Source organism: Manacus candei, unplaced genomic scaffold, assembly GCF_025592945.1.
Source record: "Manacus candei isolate 608988 ecotype Guabito, Panama unplaced genomic scaffold, ASM2559294v1 h1tg000014l, whole genome shotgun sequence".
Lineage (NCBI taxonomy): Eukaryota > Metazoa > Chordata > Aves > Passeriformes > Pipridae > Manacus > Manacus candei.
The window spans coordinates 34,393,521-34,412,096 of NW_026138062.1; the positions used below are offsets into that span (position 1 = coordinate 34,393,521).

The 18,576-nt window shown below is 37.6% G+C and overlaps 1 protein-coding gene across 3 annotated transcripts in view; it reads right to left on the reverse strand.

The window, feature by feature from the left end:
* The window catches only part of WASF3 (WASP family member 3), a 70,701-nt gene that overhangs the window by 17,742 nt on the left and 34,383 nt on the right, over positions 1-18,576 (reverse strand). For 2 of the 3 annotated variants that reach the window (XM_051779042.1, XM_051779041.1), the window contains exons 3-4: positions 9,494-9,636; positions 2,291-2,425 (exon numbers count right to left, since the gene is read on the reverse strand). In XM_051779042.1, the coding sequence (XP_051635002.1) occupies positions 2,291-2,425; positions 9,494-9,626 (268 nt within the window). In that variant the 5' untranslated portion in view covers positions 9,627-9,636. The remainder of the gene's footprint in view (positions 1-2,290; positions 2,426-9,493; positions 9,637-18,576) is intronic. The other variant, XM_051779043.1, reaches the window with a different exon arrangement.

Genomic DNA, 18,576 nt, shown 5'->3' on the forward strand with positions numbered 1-18,576 from the left:
TTGCCCATTCATCTAATTTATCGCGTCTCAAGAATAAACTGTGAGAAATTTCACATGGTAATTGAACAGTATTGGTCAAAAATTTAGTATACTGATGACTTGAAAAACCAGAGAGGCATGAAGTCTGACACTTTTATCCTTTGCCATGATGGAAACCAAGTCCCACTCAGACTTCTCTACTCAACTATTTTTTATGTCTGTGCTGAGGTCTTGCTTCTCACTCTGAGACCACTTAGATTGTTTCATAACTTTTACAATAGCAAAAAATTAAGATGTATGTATCTGAATTGGTATATTCTTGTTTAGAGGAAGACATTCAAGAGAGTAAAAATCCCCTTCTTCTGGGGCTTTTTAGCCTAAGTTATTCATATGCTTTTGAAAACGTAACCTCAATTACTTTAATTTTTTTCAACTGTAGTATTATATATATTCTATTTTTATATATGACCTGTTAGTTATAGCTAAGAATGTAAGAAATCACTGATGCACCTAAATCTAGCAATTGACATTTTACTTAAATGCCTAAGCTATCCAGAAATATATTGAGTATTAGTGACAGTGCAATGAATTGTTATAGACTTCAACTTCTACAAAATAGCTAATAAAATTTACTACTGACATTAAAGTGACAGCAGTTTGTATATGTAGCTTATTAATCTGAAACATGATTAGCAATGCAAGAGTAATAACTGCTGTCAATTTAAAATAAACACTGATTAAACTTGTAGTCCATACACTAGTCTCCCCTTCCAATAGATTGCTTTTAATTATTCTCCAAACTCTGGAAACTAGCCAGAAGGTATTGCATAACACAAATGAGACATTAAAAAAAAGAAATAAGAGCAAAAACAACCCCTGATGAGGACTGAGTTTCCAAAAAATGGTAGACTTAAAAGTCATGAAGACTGACACCATCCACCTCAGCACAGAACAATTACAGTATATAAATATCATCTAGTTTGCTCATATTGCCATCACAACATGCCTTTAAAACTAAGCTGAATAGTGATTCCATAATAACTTAATGTTCCTCTCTAGCTGTTGACACCTAAAATAAAGGTGCTTGTATCAAAGAATCACAGAGTGGTTTGGGTTGGAAGGGACATTAAAGATGATCTAGTTCCAACCCCACTGCCATGGGCAGGCACACCTTTCACTGGACCAGGCTGCTCAAAGCTCCATCCAACCTGCCCTTGAACATTTTCAGGGACTGGGAATCCATAACATCTCTGGGCATCTGGGATCAGCTGTGATACTCTAACAGTTAATATGTTCCAAAATCAGATAAAACGCTCAGACATGTAATAATTTTCAGACAGTAACAAGCTAAAATGGAAGACTAAATATTACATTAGTAAATACCAACTATAACATTTATTATTATCACTAACAGTAGTATTAAATGTATAAACTACACAAATATAAATGGCAAGGACCATATATAAACCATATAAATAGTACCATTAAATATATCACAAGTGGCATTAACTGCTACTGAGTAAATATTGCACTATCATCCTGATGTAACAAGCTTGTACATTTTTACTAAACGTCAGGAATCTTCTAACAGGGAGCACATGACATGTCTGACTGGCTCAGACATGAAGCATGAAAGCAAAGATGTACATTCCAGCTTTTAGAGACAGACAGAGAAACATGTTTTACCTGCCCAAATAAGTGATTTCAAACAATATAATGTTACTTAAATCCTTTGTTTTCACTGTGTATTTATGAAGTGAATGACAAAACATGTGAGTGCAGCTATTACAATTTTTTAAAGGAAATACTATTTCTAGTGACTAGAACCCATTGGAGAATTTCACCTAGTTGATGCAAACACAGTGCCTTATTTAGATAAAGAGTATTATGAGATCTTAGATGACCACAGAACAGATACTATTAATAAAGTTTGTGACTAGCCCACCCTGAAATAAACAGATCTACTGTCTCAAACTTTTTCCAATATTCTGACTTATTTCCAAGTAAGGACTAGATTTACTCATTTTGGATTTACTATACTTACAAACTAAAAGTTTTCCCTGTGAAAAAGGCAACTTAGTGGCTCTATTACTACAGGGGCTTATTGAAGTAACACTGATGACAGCAGTTACAAGACTCAAGAATACTTTCTCTTGCTCTGCTAACATGATTTTTCCCAGCCTGCTTTACTGAGACAACAAGACAAAATATTGGTACAGGATTACTTTAAAAAGACAGAGATAGTTGTGTAATTAATACTGTGGTCTTGTCAACATCACTTCTGGCTCAATGCTTTCATGCAATTACCTACCCTCTTCTACCGTTGAATCCAGCTGGGTAACTTTGACAGCAAGGCGATCAATTCTGTCTTGAAGGGAATTTGCTCTGATGTAAAAGCTGTTGGCCTCATTAAACAATTCACCAAATATGTCTTCAGCATGTTTGCCTGCATAAGAAAACAGACAGGGAAATCCCTTTGCTAGTGGCTTACAAAACACAAGACAAAAGGCTTCAATATCATGAAGTTATAATAGAAAGTAGCTATAGGACTATAACAGCACAGTTTGTCATACAGTAAAATTTTGGCCAACAGATTTGTACAAAAATTTCAAAATACACTATAAATGCTGCCTGAAGTCTATTCTCCTGGACACCCTGGTTAGTCTTCTACTTAAAAAAAAAAAAACAGAGAAACTTGCAAATTTTAATCCTTATGCAGGATTCTGCCAATTGTCAGAAAACTGATCATTAAAACCTGCCTTTGTGATGAAAAGGCCCAAACTTACTGCTGTCCATAAAAGCTTCTGAAGTAAATTTTGAAATTAAAATCTTGCAATCCATAGTCATTAAGATTTAATTATAAGCACAAGCCAACATCAAAATGAAGGCTGAGCAAAAACAGATAAAAACCAGGATCCTCCTGCAGGGCAGCCCACTTACCTCTACAAATGCTCACTGCATACATGTTGCTGTCCCGGGAGTCAATTGAGATAGAAAGATGGCACTGACATTTACCTACGGCCACAATGGAATTTATGCACCACAAAAGTGGAGTTTACAACCTTTTTGTCCTCCCTTTCAGGTGCTGTATGTTCTTCATCACTATGAGAGTGGATAGTCCAGTCCAGATCTGCAGCTTCAGGCCCTAACCTAAAAGTGCTACAGTGGACAGGAGGTGCCTTATGACAAGCCCAATGCTCCTTGGTCCACAGATCGTTGTGCATGCCCCATTCCTTTCCTAGACCTCCCAAAGTACTAGGTATCCTCATCTACAGTTTGATTGTCTTCATGCCCCAACCCAAAGTTCTCCACCATTCTGGATCAGTGGTTCCGGATCCCCAATACCTCCTGCCCCAGAACTTACCCTAAAAATTTCAGTTTTCACCTAAATTTATTTCACCTAAATTTATTGCCCTCACTGAACTACAGTCCCTCCTACAAGATACTGCTGCTTCCCTTTAAGATCCTCCCTCTACAATTTCTGTAGCCAAAAGCCCTCAAGAGATCTCCACTCCATCAGTTCTCCTTGCAGAAAGGAAAATCCTGCCTCTTGCATTTAACCATACTTTTTAAATAAAAATACATTTTAAAACCCTACATCTGAATTAATTATGACCTGCATCAAGAAGAGTCCAAAGAGCAGAAATGGAAGGGAGGGGGAAAGTGAAACCTTGTCTAATATTTGGAACAACATGGAATATGTATTAACCAGCTAAATGACAGTGGCTTCCAAAAGAACAGCAATTATTGACATTTTAAGTTGGGTCCTATAACCAACTTTAATACTCCATAAAGAAAAGTACAAATATAATGAAAATTTCAATTAAGATCCCATCCTGTGAACATCATTGGAAAAAAAAATATAGTCACACTTAGGAATATGAGAGGATCTGCCCCTTTCTTGGATCATTCTCCCCCTTGGGGGGAAGGGAATGACAACTACACTAAAACAAGTTCAAAAATGTTGTTTGTGAATTACAGAAAAAAAAAATTAATGTGATTGCCTTCAAATGAAGGGCTTCACCAGGAATAGATTTCTTCACTAAACGTAAAATCAGCCAATAACTAAGCCAAAACATTAGGTATTCTGGTGTATCCAAACTCTGCTTCCTGTGCCAGTGGAAGGTGGATAGACAAGGTGTGCTGTCTACGCGTTCCTAACCTCCTCCCCCTCCAAAAACAGAGGTCACACAACCACAGCATAGTTGAAGTTGAAAATCTTCCAGCCCATTTCCCTGCTCAAAGCACGACTGGACAGGGCAGGTTGCCCAGGACTCTGACCAGCAGGGTTTGGAACACTTCTAAGAACAGAGGCTCCACAACTCCTCTGGACTACCTAAGCCAGTGCTCAACCACCTGCACACTAAAAGTGTTCTCTAAGTGCTTCCCAGCAGCCAGTTGAGATTCAATTATAATTCCCATTTGATTTAGTTGCTCCAAATGAAGATGTTATTCCAAGCTACGGAACAAATAAGCTTTTCAACTCTTCAGCTAAATAAAGCAGTTATTACATTCTCCAGCCACCAGTATTCAGAGCTCAATCAATTTTAATGGATGTTAGTTTATGTTAATATATTGAAATCAGCCTGCTGAGGGAGGACTGCTGCATTCTAGGATTAAACACATCACCTCTAGAGAAGTCAAGGAGATGGGTGTTTATCAGTTCTTTTTCAGAAACCAAAGTAGGAACATACTTCAGTTAATATTTAATTTTTTTCGACACTTGTTACCCTAAAACATGTGAAAGACACCGTGTCAACCTGTGAAAACAGTGACATGGTAAAGCAATATTAGACATGCTGTCCTGATTATCATGATGCAGTAAATTTTAGAAATAGAAAACACTTGAGAAGTATTACTTTATGTTACCATCTTTTAAATTAGATTAAACAGAAACAAGCAGGAAAAAACTCCAACCTATCTGAAATAGAATCATGTATCTTTTAACTTAAGAGTTGATTTCTGTACTACAAGCAGTGGTTTAAAAACATTAAGTATATAATAATTTAAAAATTCACCAAAGAAATTATGCAGTCTTTCTTTCTAAGACTCCCTCCAGCCACTGAAGTAGTTTCAGGAAAATTTAGTCATGATTCTGCCTCAGCAAATCCCTGCTTTCCATAGTTTTTAATGTCAATTAACCAAAGTACCTCTTTGTAGCACTTTCACAGGTTGTCTTCATAGAGTTGTATATTTCATTGCTCACAAAATAAATTTCCAAGCTTTATGAGATATTTCTGCAGATCAGTATTTCACAAATAATTTAAATAATACTCTCTATTCAAGTTGTACAGTAATTACATGAAATATCATCTTGCCACACCAGTATATAACATCTCTAGCAGAGACTAAACATCACCTGAATTACAACTAATTTTCAAATACTGCATTAAAAAAGTGTGCAGTAACACATTGAACACATTGCCCCAAAGGTATCTTTTGTCAACAGTCAAAATGCTCAGTGCTGTACCACAAAAGGAATTCAACAATGATGCTGGCTTGTCTGAAAACTGGAAACCCAATGTGTTTATTACTCTATCTAGTTTCCATTCACATAATTTGAGTCTGAAAAGTACAGTTTTCCTTTGCATTCCTTGCTCCACAACACAATTACTGGGGACAACACACTCAAGAGAAAGACTTTGAGTGCATTAGAAAGGTTACCATTTTTCATGCCATGAACATGCATTATGAAAGCAAGAAGGTAATTTCACTTGGCATTCTGGTGTCTGGAGGCATTTAAGGAAAGACTGGATGTGGCACTTAGTGCCATGGTCTAGTTGACACGGCAGTGTTTGGTCACAGGTTGGACTCGATCTCAAAGGTTTTTTCCAGTCTAACTGATTCTGTCAGACACTGGAATAAAGATGACACTAAGGCTGCTCGAAAAGGAGCCAGCACTGCACTACTGCTCTCCTCAGGGTCCTAGGTAAGGACTGAAATGTCCCATAGAACTGTGTGTTGTTCCACAAACTGGAATTCATCCAGGATATGCTCATTTTATCACAATATGCAGCAGAAGACAGTGATTCCACCCACCCATTTGTAACTGGATTAATCAGAAACATCAGACTCATGCTTTCCCCCTCTCCTTTTTTTAAACAAGCAAAAGTGGTAGGTTGTTACTGACTAGGTCTTGATTCTCATTTGCTTTCTCACAGTACCTCTAAGCATGACACTAAATGGCAAAAAAGCTAACTTTCCAATCCAGCCTGATTCAGCAGTAGTAAAGAGCAGAGTGACACAAAGCTGGATGCAGTGTGTTCAGGTCTGCAAGAAAACCAATGAAACTCTGAGCCAATGGCCAATCTACCCAAGAAAATACTAGGAGGCAAGTTGGTGGATATTGTTCTCTGAGTGAAAGAAAAAGTCTTCCAAGTCTCTGCAGATGACACTTCCTCCATTTTATGTTGTACAGCAAAAACCGTTTGGTATCACTTGCACATGGGTCAAAGAAAGTAGCTCTGTACCTATGTTCAGATGCTTTATATCCATGTAGGTAAGATTTCAACCTGACAGGTACCATCTGAATGACCAGAGAAGTCAGAAACATGAAAAATACAAAATATTTCAAGACTCACAGAAAGGAATTATTTCAAGTGGTAATGCAACTTGAAACACAGTGAGTATTGTTAATGTACAGACTGCACTCTAATTAAGATAAGTTCAATGAAGGAGGACATACAGTTTTTAATATTTAATCCTCAACAACAATCAGATGCTATTTATTATTTTTCCCCATATATACACATACATAAAACTCGGGAACAAAATCATCCTGCAAGAGATCCTGTTGCAGAAAGCAGCCTTTTCACTGGCTGAAGTCTTGCAGTCATCAGCCCAAACTCCACTGCCAAAAGCATGGGAGTATTTTGTGGAAGCGTTCAAGTCTTTGCTCCGCGATTATGTTTAGTAGGTAAAGCATCACAGTACTTACAGGTACAGGCTGCAAATGCTCCCAGTCCTCCCTATAGCAGTAGATTCTCTCCTCCCAAGTGGAGGTGAGTCGCCAGACAACATTTTGCCTTATACGAAAGTGCACAGTTTCATACAGAATGCAGCTCACTCTGTCTGTGCTCCAAGCCAGCTGGCTGGAAATGAACCCTAATCTGAAAACGTAAGAGAAAAAAAGCTCTCCTGAGAGCACATTCCCATTGGATAGGAACTTGTTCATGTCTCCTGAAAAGAGCAAAGGCAGAAGTAAGCCAAATTTGTATGCAACAGCACAGACCTGCCAGTTTTTAAAATCCACACTGAACTCACAGTGCAACATTAAAAAAAACAGTGTGACTGTGAGATAGACCTGTACTTGCTCTCTCTATGCCTCAAGCTGTGGGAACACCAACAAGCTCTGATGCTGTCAGCAGGACATACTGCTTCAGCTCCAGCACAGCTTTTTTCTATGATCATTTCCTTGCTCCCACTTGGCCTGAAACACAGGCAAAACAAACACTGCCTGCAGAAAAAACTGCAAACATGACTGTGGATGAGGCTGGTGGTACTTTTCACTCATTAAATACCATGTATTCATCTATTAAAACAAAGAAGATATAATTTATATGCATAGATCTTTAACTTAACACTAATAGAACTTTAGGGGCTATCTACAAACACTTCTGATGACCCAAAAGATCCAGTAAGGGAAAATTTCAGAATATGGATATAAGTAGCCAGTTCCTCAGCAACAATCATAAGAGGATCTGAACACACAATGTAACAGACACATGAGCCCCAAAATCAAATCTGGATAAATGAAAGCTGGACATTCCTAGCAAGTGAGACAAGTGTATTATCCACACTTGGGCAATCATTGTGCAGTACCAAAATGAGGTCTTATCAGGTATCCTTTAATGTAATTAAGAGCAGTAGCCATTCTTCTCACTTTTCTGAAACATACGGATGTCAACACCAAGAAACTGCCTAAGAAAACAGTAAATGAAACAATGACAATGCAAACACAAATTAAGCATAAATAACATTAGCCACTAAATTGGCAACTACTGCTCAAGAAAGATCAGAGAATCACTTGGAAACTCCTCTGAAAATAACAATGTTTAGCAACAATCAAATTCTTAGGGAAATCATGATAAAACAGAAAAAGTCTGTTTTGAATATGAAGTCCTCAACACTCCACCTTAAAAAACCCACAACATACCCTAACTTACATATCCAAAGCAGAAATAACAATGATCAGCAATATAAAATAGTTTCTATTCAAAAAGAGTACTAACAGATCAGGACACTCCAACCTGGAAAGGCTATCACTAGTAGAACACGATAAAGAATTAATAAAATCACAACTTTTTATGGAAATACACAAGATGAAATCACCTTTCATTATTTTTCATTTTACCAGAGTAAGAAGGTATCAAAAGAAAGAAAGAGATCAACTTCTACTGTTGGACATTCTGTCACAGGTCATCAGACAAGAAAAAAGCACAATCCCTATTTCAACAACTCTAAGTAATGCCACAGACGATACTTTTACAAATCCTTGTTACATAGGATGATTCAGATGGACCTCCAGCTCAGAAAAATCCCTAAATCACTGACTACTGGAAACAGGAAATGCTGTGTTTCTTGTTCTCTTTCCCTAAGCATAGGCTTTTTCCTATCCTCATAAACTGAACACCAGACTTAGTGGCACCCATAGTCTAAGCTCCATGCAGACTCTTATATTCTTAAACCACTTCCATTTACAAACTGAAGCAACTGATGAAGCAGTAATTTCTTTTCAAGAACCAGAGTTATTAGCACAAACAACAGCTGCTGATTGTTAAACACACTCCAAAAAAAAAAAAAAATCTCTTCTCTCTTTCATCAAAAATATTGTTCATCCTGCAAACACTCCAGTCATGCTTCTAGAATTGCTAGTGCTGGTGTCACCTGACAGGTGTAGTGTGTAGGCTCCTCTGTATGGAGCTGATGCTAGCTTGCCTCAACAGGAGCCTACAGGCTTGTTCAGCAAATGCCATTTTTTCAATGTGTTTAATTTCATTCATATGAATTCACCGGACACATATATAAAAGAGAAGGCTTAAGAAATATAAGCACATTTAGAAAAACTAAAATTTCAGTCAAATGTGTCATTTAATGCCAAGAAGCAGAAGCATTTGCTGGTTTCATCTTTCAGAATCAAGAGGCAAGAAGAACTCAAGTGCTAGTCTTGTTTTTCGCACTAATTTCTCTCGGCTTAGAAAAATTTTCTGATTTTCTATGCTGTAGGATTTTGTTGGTTTGGGTTTGTTTTGGTTACCTCCTCCCCCATGGTGTTTTTTCGCTTGTTTGGTTTTTGGAACGCTTTTCTGGAGGAGAGGGTTGGGTTTTTCTCTTCTTTAATAAACTTCAAAATATATAATAACATAAAAGCAATGAAATAGAATATTATTACAATACATTAGTGGTAATATCCTGTATTGCAATTTTTCTATTTAAAACAAGCCATCTTAAAGCCTTTCATCTCTTCAGTTTTTCATCAGGAATCAAATACTTGCAGGAAGTTACAGATACTTACTTAAGCTGCTTAGCTGGCGTATGATAGCAGCAAGGGTACTATTTGTTACGCATTCCAGTTCACTTGTAATTCCCTCTGGCAGAGCTCCTCGGCAGAGATGCCGCGGTTCAATGTTCCTTTTCACCAAAGGCATGGCTCACAACCTGGAATTTACAAACAAATATGTATGATATTTACAAAAATGAAATTAAGAGCTATGAATCAGTGTAGCACACATTCAGGCTTTTTCTACAAAAAATACTCACCTTTCTTCTTCTAATGCACTTGCCTCAGCCTTCCTATGGAATTCCTACCAAGGCACTGGAGTTGTGCACTCAAGCCAGAACATGACAAGAGCGCTGCAGATCAGCAGAGGATACAGGCCATATGGATAATCTATGTTTTTTGCCTTAGACCTGGTGTAATATTTACTGTACCCACAGACTTGTGCTGCAGTACAAGAATTACTGGACTTCAGGGCACATTTGCATTTATAAAAAACTGGCAGTCCCCACAGGAGTGGCAGGAAAGATCGCTGTCTGGAGCAAGCTGGCCTGCTGCCTGGGCAAGCTGGCCACCAACAGACTGACTGTGCATTACAGCCCCCTGACTACATCAGACCCTGACCCATTCCCGCTCTGACAGTGTTCAGTAAAAATGATTAATTCATCTGACACATTAAGGCAAGTGCCTCTCAAAATTAGGTTGAGTGAGAACAAGGAAGAAACTGCAACACAAAGAAGAAGCTGCTTTTCCACAGGTGGTGCTGAATGACACTCTGAATGGGGCATGGGCACACTGAACAGCTTTTGGGAACATGCCAGATGCAGAAAGACATATATGCTAGATAACTAAGGTTGTCAGAACTTTCTTGGAAAAAAAAAGACTAGGAAGGGGAAGACAAGTACAAAAAGAGATATGAAAGCATCACAAAAGGGCACAGTGGCACAGAAAACATTATCCTGCAGAGAGCAGCTTTGAGAGCAAGGATGCCCAAGCGGGACAGAATTCCCCAAAAAGGGAAGCACATGCTACAAAAATGTCTAAACCAGTTTTCTTTAAAATGACATTAACACAATTATGAGTCAATTTGACTTCTTTTGTTTTTTTACACCAACAACTCAATGTCCCATGTACTTCCTATGAATAATATTCTGTTTAAAGACCACATGGCACCAAAATCTTATGGAATGAGAAGTTACAGTGTTACCAAGGACATAAGGTCATTTGGAAAAGACTCAATTGAAAATTTCTTTTTTACTGAACTAAAGCAACTAAAGTAGCGCTTCAATTTCTCTAATTAAAATCACATTACTAAATTAAAAAGATCTTCTTGCTTTTCAAATGTTGCATAGTAATTTTTGTAATGACTTCACCTCAAAGGTTTAAAATATCTTATTCTCAAAAACATTTCTAAAAGCTTAATAACTTCAATGAACAAAAAGCAAATTATTTAAGCGTAAAACTATTTCATAACAGATCAGGAAGGAAAAAGGTCATGACTTCTAAGCAGTAGTGTTGAATTATATTTTACATCTCTTGATATGAGACAGTTTATTTGAGTACATCAGAATTTTAAGGCCAGTTGAGTTTGCTAAATATTAAACAATACATCAGAGGTAAGGGAGGAACAACTTTATATTTGACAAAAAAAAAAAATCTTCCTCTTTTGTGATTTTGTATTCCTCTACAAACAGATGCATTTCAAAATACTACTTAATATCCAACATAAACACATTTCAGAACTTGAACAAAAACAGATCAAAACTGGAAAGTCACTATTACCAAAGAGCAACATCTAGCAGCATCACACTGCAAACAGGCTAGTGCACTGTAGCAACTAAATAAAAATCACTAGGAGGAATTCTCTCATTCTTACATTTCACATAAAGCATAATTAGTAAGAAATACATTAATAGGAGCATAAATTAGCACTAAAGCAGCCAATTCCAAATCTCAGGATTATTTCAACTCACAAGCTACAAATTTTTGCTTTCTCTGTAACATGAACAACACCGTCATATAAATTAAAGGTGTAAAAGACTCCCTACAAGTAGGACGATAGAATTCCTGAAATACTGAAGGGTGATTTGACATCTCAAAAAATTATCTTTCTTTGAACTAATATTGACGTGCAATTCATCAGTAAAACTCTCTGGAGAACAGGGCAACCATTCTACTAAGTTTGGGGTTCGCGGGGGTTTAGTTTTGTAAGAGAATTACTGGGAATATGTTTTACTACATTTTTCATACTCTCATTTTTTAACCCATTTTACTTAAATTTTTATACAAGGCCACCAGACTAAAGCCTAGTTTCCCCCATGGCTTTCTGTCTAGCATTCTCAGAGCTGGCCCCACTCCTACCTTTTGCAGTTCACCCACCTTTTCTCACTAACCCACACAACACCCTGGGCCCAGTCGGAAGCTGGCTGCACAGTGCCCAGCTAATTGCTTGCTACCTCTCAAAACATGTACCACACTGAGCACAACCAGAATGCCTTTCACCAGGAGCTCTAATTTAAGTCCCTTCTCCACATAATGTTCTTCCTTGCCTATAAAAGCTAATTTGAAGAAAACATACAACCACTATTTGAGCTTTTCGTTTTCTCATCAATTCTTTACAAAATGGTCCAGTAGGTTCAAGAGCTACCAAGGGAGGTGAAAGACCAACCCAAGACATTTCTTTACAAAGTAGGCTAAACCACACAGCTGGGCTGACAGTAGCGGGAAATAAACAACTTTCATATTTGAATGCATGATTTAAATTACTATGTAGCTACCTCATTTCAGTATGAGGTTTAATTCCACAAAGTAAACTGAACACTGATGAGTAAATATATGCAACAAATTAAGCAATCCATTACCCGTTCCTGATCAGAGGAAAAATAAAAAAACTCTGCAATTGCAATAAGTTTCTTCTAATTTAAAATCTTTACCTATCTGAATCAAGCACTTACAGACCTATTCAGATACTAACCCATCAGTAAGTAAAAAGCTTGTGCCCTTGCGCTAAAAAGCACTACCACCCTTTTCTTCACCACATACAACCGATGAACTTAATCTTTTGTAAAGAAAAATTCATGAGAAATGAGGCTAAATTTATTTCAAAACCTATGTAACAAGAGTTTAAAAAAAGAAATCAAGACAAAATAAGACACTGAATTACAGGGTCTTCATGAGGCTCAGCCAGGCAGAGGAGACTGTGTTACTAGGTGCAGAAAACAAGAATTTGCAATGGCAGTTCCACTGCCTTCCACATTCATCTTCCACCTATTTCGAGTCACATTCAGTCACAGTTTATTACTAGGCAAGATATGCATTGTGATGTCACTGTACTAAACACACTGGGATTCAGCAAATTATATTCAATTTTACAACACAGAGGTTAGTAACTTCCCTCCTGTCATGGTTTAACCCCAGCCACCAACCAAGGCCCACACAGCCGCTCACTCACTCCCCCACCAGCTGGATCAGGGAGAGAATCAAAAAGATAGAAAACTCATGGGTTGGAATGAAGGGAAAGCAAAAGCCACACACACAAGCAAAGCAAAACAAGGAATTAATTCACTGCTTCCCACGGTCAGGCAGGTATTCAGCCATCTCCAGGACAGCAGGGTCTCATCATGCATAATGGTGACTTAGGAAGACAAACACCATCGCTGCAAACATCCCCCTTTCCTCCTCCTTCCCTTAGCTTTATATACTAAGCATGAGGTCATCTGGTCTGGAATACTATGGCTTTTTTAATATAATAAATAATAAACCCACACAGACCCGGCTGGTTGGGGGTCCATCAACCAAACCCATTTATTGGAAGCAAACAACGCCTTTTATAAGCACTTCAAAGCAACACGTGACTCCCCTGACCAATCGCCATGGGGTATCTCACTGCCCACGTGCGTGGGAGTACACTCGGGACTTCATTTCCCAGGATGCCTCATCCAGAATCCCTAAAACATGCCTCCGACAGAATACCCCTTTGGTCAGCTGGGGTCACCTGTCCCAGGTGTGTCTCCTCCCAACCTCCCCATACACCCCCAACTTCCTCACCAGGATGGCTGTAACAAAAAGTAGAAAAGGCCTTGGATCTGTGTAAGCCCTGCTCAGCTATATATTATCAACCCTCTGTTCGGCACAAATCTAAAACAGAGTCCCTACTAGCCACCATGAAGAAAATTAACCCCAACCAAAACCAGCACACCTTCCATCCACAAATAAATGAAAAATCTAAGGCAAAAAAGTTATTATTTTCAAAAATTGTGTCAGTTCAGAAGATTGGTCCCAATCATAAGTTTATAATTATTTTCTTTTACACATTGTTGCCCAGCTAAGTACACAATGAAGCCAGAGACTTACAACTGGGATAAATAGGTCCAACTCCACTCCCTGTGCAGAGCCACCCATGTTTGACAGCTGGCTTTAAACCAGCAGCTGCATCTGGCACAAGAGATGAAGGACCTAGAAAGATGCTATATTGCATACGTACACCTGGCTGCAGTTGAAATGTATGAGACATTAACATCAGACCATAAAAATGGGAGGAGTCAAAAGGAGAAAGAAGAAAACTAAGAGGGTGAAATGTCGCTTAACATCTCACTAAATCCACGCGTGCCTCATTGGACATAGATTGGATGAGACATCTAGCTGGACTGAACTCTGACTTGAGTACAAATGGACACCACTCTCCAAACCCTACAGGCATCAGCAACTCTACTTCCACACACATTCTGAAAGGAAAGGGCATCGGAACCTTCAACTAGCTTAGATCAACCCATTAAAATTCAGATTTTACACAGTCTCTCAGTATCCTCACCTCCCTTTTTCTTCTTTCTCCCCCTCCCTCCCAACAACTACTTGCACAACTGCCTTTTGTCTTAAAATTAGAAGGCACTTATCCCAGTAGTTATTGCTGTAGAGGCAAGTGTGGTACAGAAAGACTTAATCAAAGCATTTTTGCTTTTCTTTCCCTGCAGTCATAGGAATACTCACAGGGTCAAGTCAGACCACCTTCCTCTGGACAACAGCTGTTAAACAGCATGCAAGAAATCTGACATTGCCTTGGCAAGTCAGATTTTTAAAAAATCATATAGAAAGCAGCTGTACAGTAACAAACACGAAAGATGACAAACACAATGTACAATCTTTCCAAACAACAGCAGAGCATGCCTATTGTAAGAGACAAGCTGGGTTTTTCAAGTATTTGAGCAACTGGCAAAAAACTCAAAGCACCAGCTGTCCCCGAAACCTGCCTTTTGTCCTTTCACATCCCCAAAAAGGTACTGCAATTTACACTAGTGCTAAAAATGTGCAGCTGAATTTCATGGTTCTTTATATATTCACTAATACCACAAAACAACTGCCAATTCATTAAACAGACCCTTTACTTGTTAATGTTTACTTATTACATTTTCTCAAAGACACTGTTCAATCCATTTTTTAAGCCCTTCAGAGATTTCTTATATCCTCCAGTAAAATACAACAAAGCTAAACATTTTACCATGAAAAAGAGCTTTCTTTACATGAAAAAAATACATGAATACATTCTATTATTTCAGAGAGCTTTAAAGCTTTTCATTTTTGAATCTCACAGACCTCTACAGAAAGAGAACATACCACAATTCTCCTTCTACGGAGAAGAACAACAAGAGATGGATTGAATATGCAGCTTGTTATAAGTAATGTACCAGACGGGATTCCATTCAAACTTAAGCAAAAGCCCAGAGAGCAACTAAATCACTGCATCTCTTGATAGATACAAGAATGACACAGTGAGCTCAAACACCTCATGTGTAAGCTCTGCTATGCACACACCTTAATTTCAGTGTGTGAATCTAGAACTGCATTTCACCTCATAAAACCACAGTTTTTTCTTTTTTGCATCAGACCACCACTTCTGATCTTCCCTCTCATCATACCAACTTAAGTATTAGCAATGATGAAATAAGCACAGAAATCCCTAAAGCTATTTTGTTTCTTTAATAGAGCTTTTTAATGTCTGTTGCAATGAGCTATTTCTGAAGGTTCACCAACTTGGGCGGTTGTTTTTCTTTATTTGGCGGAGGTTTTGTCTGTGCTGAGATCTTCAGGGCAGATTTTATGGTCCAATGATGTTATGAAGGAAATCAAGACATTAAGCGATGACAAGAGAAAGGACAACAGGAGAAGGGAGACATTGTTTAGTTTTATTTATTTACAACCTAAATAAACTTCATGGATATATATTTTCCTAGTCAACCTTCTACACCTTCAAAAAAATGTAGAAGGCAGACCTCTTAACACAGTGGGCCTGCATCACAAAAGTTTGTAGACCCATTAAAAGGTGAAGGCATTAATTCAGAAATTGCACAAATTAAAAGGCTGGGAGAGAAAAAAGCAAATTGATCTTCACAGTATTGAACATTTACAAGTACCTCAAATTTAGCTCTCATCAATATTTCACATTAACTCTAAACAAGCATAGAAGAGAGAACATTCACTAATACAGGAAAAAGGAGGCCCTGAGACTGATTTAACCTGAAATTAAGTAGCTATTCTTTCCCTGAGAGTGCAGACTGTAATATAAGAGGTTTTCAAATACTATCAAAAACTATGAAGTCAGAAATATGGCTTGTTTTCTCCAAAACTTCCAGGATGGGTATTTTGGGGGGCTTTTTACCTTTGTTTTACAACCCCATCTTCGCGTTGCCTGTAGTTCAAAATTATCTCTGTGCACCTGCCATTCTGTACTAGTGTCAAAAGTCTCATTAAGTTCTACTTAAGTACTTGTATCTACAGTTCACTGCCAAGCAAGAGTGCCTCAGTGAACAAGACTGAGGGACCACTTCAAAGTTACTGCACTAACTTTTTCATCTCAACAGAAATTAAATATTACAAAGCTACAATCCCAAGAGTAACTTTTCCCCTTCACAGTATTTTTCCCAGCAGCTTCTAAGGAAATAAAAATCTTATCATTATGAAGTGCACACAGATTATGAAGTTTCATCTCCTGCTCCAAATAAGGGATTATATACATATCATCCAATAAATGGCTTCATCATTGTTAAAGGGAGAAATAAAGGTATTTCTCACTCTCTGCTAGTGAAGACAGTAACTGAAGTTACTGCACTGGTTTATCTCCATTTCCAGGTATACAACTTTTCAGGCCCAACTACAACATACCTAGGGAATACAGAATGAATTTCCTGTATTAAGTTTTCTCACTGTCCAAATTAATGGATTCTGCAATTTATACTCACAGAATTTCTTCCACTGCCCAATATGCAAAAATCTTTGCCAGTAAATTACATTGGATCTTTTTACCTGTCATTTAAATCTTCATACTTTTAAAAGATGCTTTATGGTTTTATAAAAATACAAGAAAACATATACACAGTATGTTTTTCATGTTGATGTACTTTTTTTTAAAACACTAGTATTTACTTTATTTCACTGCTCTATTTCTTCACAGGATAAGCTTTCCTCAGAACATCTATAAATATCCCTCACCTAGTTTTAAAGTCTCTTCTTTTTCTCATGCTTATCTTTCTCTGAAAACTGAGATCTGAAAGCTGGAGATCTTGAGTTTTGTCACTTTCTTCTGATTACTTTCTCACTTAGAATAACTTAAAGCACTACAGTAGTAGTAGTTTCAGGCTTTAAGTATCTCATTTTCAAATAGCCTTCCTGAATCTAATTTCAGATTTCCATTTCTTAAAACTCTCTTCATTGAAAGAAACACAAAACAATGGAAGAAAAACACTGTGGTCCCACTGAACCTGTGTGTTAAGCTTTTAAATACAATTTCTTCTTCAGAAACACATTTTAGTCTTCCTTGATACACTTAATGTTACTAAGATACCTATTTAAAAAGCGAGTTGCTGACCTGAAATCTACTGGAATTTCACAAATTGCACAATACAATAGCTCGCTGTACTGAATCCAATCACTTTGCCAGCATTGGATCCACCCACCCTTTTCTTCTCATTCTGTATCAGAATACAGATGATCCAGGGCACCTTCACACATGACTAGAGTCTCTCATTTCTAGTCCATAAGCTGTCCTTTCTCTAACCAAAATTTTGTTCATTAAGCCAAAACACTAATTTACACTTTCTCTCAAAACATATAAGGCTAAAGGGTACTAAAGAAATCCAACTGAGTAACCTGAAAGACATCCACACGTGGTGTACTTGTTGCTGTAAAAAAAAAAAAAAAATCAAGGTAAAAAAACAAAGTACATGAAGAGCGTGGACTGAAGAACTCTGGAAAAATACATACAGAAGTGTTTTCACAAATACGTATATCTGAATTTATTTTCTCTTCTGCCTTCTTTCCATATCCACACGAATAATCTAAGCACACACAATAATGAGACCTCACATTGTTTCTTTCTGCTGAACAAACAGTGCCCAGTTTAAAGTATCAACAAAAGATGCCGACACGTTAATCTTGTTCTTAGCGTGATGGCTGCTCATCCTGCTCATAGTCCCTTCCAGATGGCTCGGTGTGAAAGGGATGGTGGGACGGGGAAGAAGGAATATTCCATGCTGTTCTGAACATCTGTTCCACTGCGTTCATACGTTTGAAAAAAACCAAGAAAAACCTTACTGCCCCTACCAATTTTACTATTTCAACCCAATATTACAATGTTAACACCAAATACAGTGTAAATGATATGCATGCACATTGGAAAGGAAAAAAATGTCTTTTCAAGCCATATAAGAGCATTTGTTTAGTTTTTACTATCTTAAGAATGGACTTGTTTCAACCAGGAAGTACTTCTGCTGCACTGAAAACAGTTTTCTTTCATATGAACTTTCTTGAAATCTGTATTATACTCCAAGAATTTATTATCGTCCCTTCTGTTCAAGCAAACAGAAATTAACTGAGTCACCACTTGTTTCCCTTCAGTTTTATTTGTCTGTACTGAAAAGATACACAGTATGCATTTGCTGGAGCTTGTTTAAATTTTATTTGACCAGTTTTGCACAGCAACTCAAAAATATTTTCCTTGTGCATATGAAGAAATAGTGGCAGCCTTTGTTTTTTAAGCAGAGTTGAAAGAAATGAAAATATAAATACCTTAATACAGCATACAGTCTACCTCACAAGTAACATTTACCCTT